Genomic DNA, 8,627 nt, shown 5'->3' on the forward strand with positions numbered 1-8,627 from the left:
GAATAAGGAAAGTAAGAATTTAAAAAGTTTGTGTACAATCTTTGTTTTGCTTTCTTCGTATTGCTTGCTGCCTCCCCTACCCTCTCTACGTCATGAGGGCAGGTCCATCTCTCTCTCTCCTCCTCCCTTCTCCTCTCTGAGTCTTGGTTACTAAGTGTATGTGTGTGTGTGTCCTACTCCTGGTGTGTGTATTTGTGTGCTTTACTGACTGACTGATACAGAGAGAGAGAGAGAGAGTGATTATGGCGCCTAGCAGCGTCCAACAAGACTCAACTCATACATAAACTAAACTAGGAATGTAAACATTTCATCGTCTTATCATAAGTAAAAGAGAGGTTGGCAGCTAAGGGCGAGAGCGGATAACGGTGGAGATAGCCGGGGCGGAGAGGTAACATCTGGCGGCGGTAACGGTAGATTGTTATTTGTTCAGCAGGCGGCGATTTAAGTTCCGGGCGTGAGAGTGTTGAGTAAATCAAGTGAAAAGTGTAATTAACAAAAATGTCAGGATCAGAAAGTGGCAGTGATGGCATGCCTCTGGGTAATCAGGTTAGTTTTAATTTATATTATGTTTCTTAAATTTCATATGTACAGGGATAGTAAAATAGAAGATTTATTGAATTTCCCCCTAAGTTCTTAATTTTGAAATTTTGTTCTTGGTAGCTAGATTGTAATTATTTGATAGAGGAAAATAGAAGTATATTATCTTTTATCAATGTCCTTTTCTTCCCTGTTGAACTGAGTTTTAATCTTAAATGCAAATTATAGAACACTGTCCGTCTGTCTGTCAGTCTAAGGCTTTTCAGGATACCTACTGTGCATATACTAGTTTTGCGCATTGAGCAACCGATTTGAACATTCGCAAAACTTGATATGTCAATTGATACAGGGCGACCTGGCCTCCCGGAACCTGGTGCTGGAGAGCAAGAGATTCTACCTGGATGTCAAGGAGAACAACCGGGGCAGGTTCATCAAGATTGCAGAGATCAGTGCGGACGGCCGGAAAAATCAGATCCTGATGACCTTCTCCACTGCAGCTCTGTTCAACCAGAATCTGTTGAACTTTATTGACTTCTACCAGGATCTGGCCAAGCTTAATCCGGACCAGCTCCACCAGGTACAGTACCTGCAATTATTGAAGTCGGCAGACGTGCCTCAGCCACGTATATAAGCCTCAAATTTAAACCCATTTGTGTGCAGAACAATCTTTTTTGGAAAGATGTATTGTCTGTTTTTGAACAGGTTTAGACATCCATCTGTATTTTAAAGTTATAATATGACGATTTAATTGAGGCTAACATGAAACTGACACGAGGCTGCCGAGCCCTGCCTGGAATCAAACAAGTTGTTTAGATAAACCTATCACTTGATAGGTTTACTTATTTCAAATAGGTGTACCTTTTTGAAATATTTATAACTATTCTAAAATTGTTATACCTATTTCCAATTTGGTATACTTTTTCATCAGTTAGGCTAACCTAATTCGGTAGATAAATATATCTAATTTTGATATGATTCCTTCTATTATTGTTTTAAAAATGTAAAAGTTTTGTTTATTAAAAATTTGTTGTCTTAACTACCTACGGTTTTGGGACCTTATTGCTTTTAGTGCCATGTACCGAATTTTCTAAAAGCAAAATTCCATTGGTTGCATACTTTTCTTACAAAGCAATTATAAATTAATAATTTTGAAAAATCATTTGTATTTTAAATTAAATTAAATCAAAAGTTATTACATGGTTGACAAGGGAAAAATTAGCGTCAATTTGGCTTTCTAATGTGGACCTGTGGGTTTAATGGAGTAAGTGGGGGTATCCTTATTTTTGGCCGCTGCGAGCATCACTTTTTTATAGTACATGAAAATCAGGTGCAACTTCCAAGTAACAATTTACCCATTTTATTACTAGGGAGAGTTGAAATCTGAGGTGATGTACATGGATGATAAGAAATATCACATGGATCTCAAGGAGAATGTCAGGGGAAGATTTCTCAAGGTCTCGGAAACATTTACCCGCGGCTACTCCAGATTTCAGGTGAATTTAAACATTTTACAGTTTATCCAAAGTAGTTTGCTTTTTTGTATAGCGAAGGATCTCGCGGACAGCAAAACCCAGTGAAGCTTATTATAGGTCCAGGAAAGGTTTATAACTATTTGGGAGGAGTACCTCAACCCTTCCAAGATAAATCGCCCTTAGAAAAAAATAACTCCTACCAATTTTTTTTACTTTTTAAAACTAATATTGAAAATTGTGTGCTATATTTCATGTTAATCTTGTAACTTATGCTTTAATTATTTTCCTTTAATGTAACTTTTATTATCAAAAATAAGACATTTATAGCATAAGCAAGAACTCTTTGAACCGAATAGCTTACCCTCCGAATTAGAGCTAATTTTAAAAATATATTTGATTTAAAATTTAGGACAACTTAAGAATCATTGTTTAACCCTATAGTTATTTAGGTTAATGGATATAGAATATGCGTGGATATTACGACAGGGGAAAATTGTCGTCAAGTTAGCTTGCTAACATGGATATCATTTATTGGTTAGTTCGTTCATCCACATAATGGGAAGGGATTGAGTAAAGGGGGTGGAATGGGGGTGGAATGGGGGATCGCTATTTTAGTCAGCTACAAGTTTCACTTCATTAAAGTACATGATAATCTGGTGTTGGATCCAAGTAATAATAAATGCATTTCTAGGTTTTTATCCCTGCGGACGGCATGGCCGAGTTCCAGCACAATCTTGGTGAACTCATTCAAGAATATGATAATGGTAATTATTTCAAATTAGATTTGGCATATCAAAAATCACTTGAAAAATTTAAACAATAACACGTACTTAAACAGATTTAATATTTTTATTTTAGTTGTTTGTTTCCTGCTTTTTAACCCCCCTTCCTCCTTCTCATAACTCTTTTTTATAGTTTATTATTTTTATCATGTTCAGGGTAGGGGGATTGCCTTGGCCAAAAACTGGTGCAACTCATTACCATACACAGTTAGACCTTCCATAGATACAAAGTTCGTACAATAAAGAGTTAGTTGTCTGTTACTTAACCCAATACCTCAGTCGTTTGGACAAAAAAAAGAGATAGGCTTTCTTTAGTTATTCTTGGATGTTTGACCAACGTTAAAGAGTCATGGATAGCAGCATCGCCAGGTAATTGACTCTGTAGGTAGGTCTTGAATTGAATGTGACTGAATGTTCAGGTGACGCCGAGGAAGCTTTGAACGGTCCGCAGAACAAACATCTCAGGATTGAAAATAAGAACTTCTACTTTGACATCAAGAGAAATCATCAAGGAAGATACATGTCCATTCTGGAGGTAAATTACATTTAATACAACCTAGAATATTAGAAACATGGGTGCTTTCGAGCGCTGAGACCCCTCTCTTAATTTTGGAAAAAATTAAAGATTAGGGGGACTTTATTTTCTATAATGGTGGGGGAGGGTATTATGTGATTGACTGAGCACTTTGAGTGAAGACACAGAAAGATGTAAATCTAAAAATTTCTAGGTGTTAAAACTTTTCTGTTGTTTGAGTGATTTTAAGTAACATGCTTCCTATACAACCTTATGTTAGGAAACATTTATTTAGAAAATTAATATAGGACACCTATCGTACTTATTTATGAGATAAGTAAGAATGAGTAAAGCCCTTGAGTGGTAATATAGATCTGGCAGTAAAAATCATCCGTCAGTAGAGAATTATAGAGATAATCTTGCTATCCCATTGTTGTATCTCATTCATATTAGTTATTAGTCAGCTCGTTCATCCAGTAGGAAGGGAGGGGAGAGAGCATTATTTATCAGAGTAAATGAAAAACTACATACAATTAATAATAAATTGATTAATGCAGTTACTTCAAGAACACACTATGTTTCAGGTGAAGGGAGGTTACCGCAACGCTATCCTGGTACCGGAGTCTGGCTGGGAGAGTTTCCGCAACGTCCTAGACGAGTACGTCACACAGGCCAAGAACTAGATCACAAACAAATTATAACTAAATTACTATATATTCCATAGAACCAAAAATTATATAGTTTGTCTTTTCTGTCGTTTTCGCTTAAATATAATATGAAACAATAATATTTATTCAACATGTCATAAAATACAAAACCTACTCATTAAATACTACTAAATTATCCAAAATTTAAAATTACTAAAATTTTAAAAGCTTTAATTAAAAATCTAAAAAAAATTTAAGCCACGCTGTTGAATTATATTCTTAATTTTCCCAGCCGTGCTTTCATTTCATAGCCATCATTCATTGTTTAGTAGATCTCTCAAAAATGGGTCAAATATATTTACAAGTAGCGCAGCAACGACATTTAAATGAATAAAAAAGCCATAAAGAACATTTAATGTAGAATTTTTGAGATAAATTAAAATTTAAAAGTATTACGTCATTAAAAATTTGGCAATATAAAAATCAGGCAGTTTTTAAATCTGCCTGTAAATAAAATAGGATATTGTGAGTCTAGTTAAAGAGTAGGTATAGCTGCACTAACAAAAAAAGTTTATACATTTAAACAATAGGTTTAGCTTAACAAATAAATTATTCTCCTGCACTTACATATATACCACCGCCTATACTTTTCAATCAAAGTCAATAAAAACTTCATTAGAAAGAAAAAAAATTAATAATCAATTTTATTTAAGACTGTAGCTTTCTTTGACGGGATCTAATGTTCCTAGCTTGCTTAATGTGAATAGGTTAGGTAGGTATTTTAAATTTTCACAAACTACATAGATGTACTTATTTCATTCAATCACATTAAAGTGCAAATTTAATCGCTTGGCTGTTTTATCATCTATATCTAATAATATGGACTCGGCAGCCGCGCGTCAACCGCATGTAAGCCCTAGGGAAATCAACCTATTACAATTTTTAAAAATAAGCTGCAAGTCTAAACAAAACATGGCCCAAATTGTGGCAATCCCCTTTTTAAAAAAAATATTCCAAGCATCCAACGGCTTTAAGTTTGAGGCTTTTTCACGTTTGACGCGCGGCTGCCGAGCCCTGTTAAAAATCTATATATGTAAAATAAAATAAGCACACACCTTTTCTATACAAAGGTTTTAAATATTATCTCACGCGTGTAAAGTAAAATTATTTTCATAATGGCCCCGAATCCGATTCGTTTCCGCTGGATCCAATCGGTTTTGAGCCACACTGAAAGTACATGTATCGTATTGGATTATAGACAATTATCTACGTAAATAGAAAATAAAATTATTGAATTAAACTCTGTTTTGTAAACCCGGGCCTTTGGCTCTTTAGGGTCAGCAAAACAGGAACTAATACTATAATTTTTCCGTTTCCTTTCCACAGTTCTGTCTATAATACGATACGATAAATATAAAATAATAAATTAGTTGTTGTTCGTAAAATTTTAAATCTCAAACTAGTATTAATTATAATACAGAATTAATTAACTTTAGTCACAAAAAATCACAAAATCATTTTATTTATTATTAGTATTTCAATTGAACATGGCCTGGTGAAATTTTTAAAAAGAATCATTATTTTTTTGTTATTGTTTATTCCTGTTAATTTTAATGTTTATTTAAATGAAGCTTTGTCATAAATTGGGCTGTAGAAAATTTCAACACATTTTTAATGATCATTTGTTTTCAAATAAAAAAACATTTTTAAATATTGAGAGCGCAGCTACTATACAACAAAGGTTTGCCACATCTATTTTTTTTATTGGTGGATTTTAATCTAAAAAATTATATGTCTGAAAAACATTAGATATCATCAAATTTTGCTAAATTTCTAAGAAGTACCTAACTAAAAATTTAATCAGTTTAATAATGATATGGCGATCTTAGTGCCGTTATTTATAAACACTAGCGGCTTCGCCCCTAGCCTCTAGGGGCTTTTCCCCAAGAGGTGATAAAAAAATTAATATTTATTGTTTTTAGTGAGAGAATGTTGCTATTCTTTCATTCAAATTAATTGCTGGAATAAAAAATAAGGGGGGGATTTTTTTGTTTTTGGGGGGGTTAGGGGTGTCCCACCCCCCCAAGAAAATAGCTTAAAACCACCACAGGACCAATAGGTATATACCCTCAAGAGTAGAATCCGATCGGTTCAGTGGTTACCGAGATCTTAAGCTTCAGACGGACGGACGGACGGACAGACAGACATCGTACTACTTTGTATTATTGATAATTGTTTACCTAAAATTTAGAATAAAAAATTATATTTCAAGAATATTAAATTGTTAAAGTTTGAAATTTTCTACCTCCCTGCTCAACTCAGATCTTTCACTATTTGTTCTAAATTATTTTTATATTTCAAAAAATTATATTTTTAACTGTTATGAATGGATATTTTTATAAGTTTCCTCTTCAGAACTAATATAGATAGTATCACTTAAAAAGGTATATCTTAGTAGATAAACATGCCTACATATTTTGTGAGCCTATCATGCAAATCTTAAAAAGTAACAGGATCTTTGTCTGTCTGTCCCAAAGAATCTCGCTAACCACTGAACCGATATGGTTCTCTTTACAGTTTAGCTTCAGGTAGGTTCTAGGAAGATTTTTAAATATTTTGATGGAGAGTACCACCACACTCCCAAGAGAAATCACCCCTAGAAAATGACCCTTCCAAAAGGATTTTTTTCTTTTTAAAACTAAAATTGAATGTGGTTTTCGGGGCGTAGCCGCTAACATAATTCTATAGGACTCCAACTACAGTGCTATTGGAAAACAGTAAAAGTGTCGAACTATGACGTCAGAAAAAAATAGCAATTAACCAATGAGAGGCCGCTATATATTTTACAACAGTGAATACTGGCTTCTTATTGGTTAATTGTTAATTTTTTCTGACGTCATAGTTCGACACTTTTACTGTTTTCGTGCTATTGTAATCTAAATGTAGCTTATATTCGTAAGAAAAATCTTTTTTTAAAAGCTTTGTATTTTAGTTCATAGTCTTATTTAATTTTTCTTTTATTTATATACACACCAAAAATTCATCTTTAAGAAATCTATTCTATATTTGTGTATAAATTAAAGTCAACATTTTATTATAAATCTAAAAAAACTATATATTAATGTTAAAAATCTATGTATAAACATATTAGAAAGAAAAAACTATATTTTCAAAGTACTTAAAAATTATATTTTTTCATTATATATGTATAGAACTTTCTCGACCAATAGGTATAAATGAACTTAATTTTGTTAAAACTTTTGTTTTGCTTTACAAGATTATGGTTATAACATCTTCAAGACGAATCTTTAAAATTTGCAAAATACAGTTCAAGAAAGGTTTGCTAAAAAATATTAGGAAAGAACCAATGACATTTCCATATAAAATTAAATGTAGGCAGGAGCTGCCATTCAGCCAATTAATTCCATTTAAAATTACCGCAAATTGAATATTTGTTGGCGTAAAACTTGTTTTTGATGTAACTGAAAGGAAGTGGACAAAAAGGGGGAGAAATAAGGGAAATGGGTTGTAGGTATATTTCACTCAGAATTGATTGTCAGAATCACATTCCCTTTTCCATGATTGTAGTGTAGGTATACCTTTTGAACACAGTTGTGCTTACATCCTTCGATAGGTTTGCCAAACATAAAAAAAATTTACACAATAACTCAGCAACCTTTAATAATATTACTTAATTTAAAATCTAGTCCTTAAAAAAATTTCTAATATTTTCAGCGAAATTTGATTTGTTAAAAGATTAACACGATGTAAATGTAATATTGTTAGTAATTTATTTTTGTCATGTTATTATTATAGTTATATATATATATTATATGAAATATAACAAATATATGTAGATGTTGCGTTATCGTGATTTGATTTTTCTGTTCTTCGCTATGTTGCGTGTACTTCAGTGATCAATGTGTCGAGAGTTGTTAAGGAGGTTTGGAAATGTTCCAACTTTTTAAGGAAATAGCTTAAAACCATAATAGTATAGTGATAACACTAAATAGTAGAACCTAAACGATTACATGGTTATCAAAAACTGAAGCTTCAGACAGTCAGACATGCATCTTTCTACTTCTAATACAAATATATCATAAAATATCGGATGGCATTCTTCATCAAAGATGACTCATTATATGACTGGTGTCCTTCATGTTGTGTTATAGGAACGATATACATTCTTAACATTGCAAATAATGGTGGCTATACGACCTTAACGAGTCTACATACTGTATGTAATATGTTTAAAGTTCCATATTTGAAAAAAAAAGACGATGTAAACTTGAGCCTCATCCTTCAAGTTCATAACCTAGCCCAACCTGATTATGGCAGATGTTCTGCTTAATTATTCATATAACCTTATATATAAACGGAACAAGATGTTTGTCTGCCTGTCTTCCTTTAGCAAAAGAGCTTGCTAAACGCTGAACCGTTATTGTTCTTCTTTACTATAAAGCTTTATTTAGGTCTAGGAAAGGTTTATAAATATTTTGTAAGAGTGTATCTAGAAATCACTCCCCACACCAAACTTATTTTTCACATTTTTAAGCTAAAATTAAAATGAAAGGTTGACTTTCATATTACTCTTTACCCCTCTGTATAACTTACTGTATTAAGGATCGACAGACAGGCCTTAGTTATAGAGTATCTTATCTTCTTTAAAAAAATA

The 8,627-nt window shown here is 32.7% G+C and overlaps 1 protein-coding gene across 1 annotated transcript; it reads left to right on the forward strand.

The window, feature by feature from the left end:
* Nucleotides 1–127: 127 nt before the first annotated feature.
* Nucleotides 128–4,622, forward strand: LOC145317998 (transcriptional activator protein Pur-alpha-like). Its single transcript, XM_080159306.1, has 6 exons — nt 128–546; nt 887–1,114; nt 1,905–2,030; nt 2,701–2,773; nt 3,211–3,326; nt 3,890–4,622. The coding sequence occupies exons 1-6, from the start codon at nt 499–501 to the stop codon at nt 3,986–3,988; spliced, it is 690 nt and encodes a 229-aa protein (XP_080015432.1). The 5' UTR covers nt 128–498; the 3' UTR covers nt 3,989–4,622.
* The last annotated feature ends 4,005 nt before the right edge of the window (nt 4,623–8,627 follow it).

This window comes from Acartia tonsa, chromosome 4 (assembly GCF_053477335.1).
Source record: "Acartia tonsa isolate MP-2025a chromosome 4, ASM5347733v1, whole genome shotgun sequence".
Taxonomy (NCBI): Eukaryota; Metazoa; Arthropoda; class Copepoda; order Calanoida; family Acartiidae; genus Acartia; species Acartia tonsa.

What these genes read in the sequence shown, in the direction of transcription:
- LOC145317998 (XM_080159306.1), top strand. Translation starts at nt 499, where the DNA reads ATGTCAGGATCAGAAAGTGGCAGTGATGGCATGCCTCTGGGTAATCAG. An exon ending in GCATGCCTCTGGGTAATCAG is followed by an intron (nt 547 to 886) that starts GTTAGTTTTAAT and finishes CAATTGATACAG; the next exon opens with GGCGACCTGGCCTCCCGGAA. An exon ending in GCGGCTACTCCAGATTTCAG is followed by an intron (nt 2,031 to 2,700) that starts GTGAATTTAAAC and finishes ATGCATTTCTAG; the next exon opens with GTTTTTATCCCTGCGGACGG.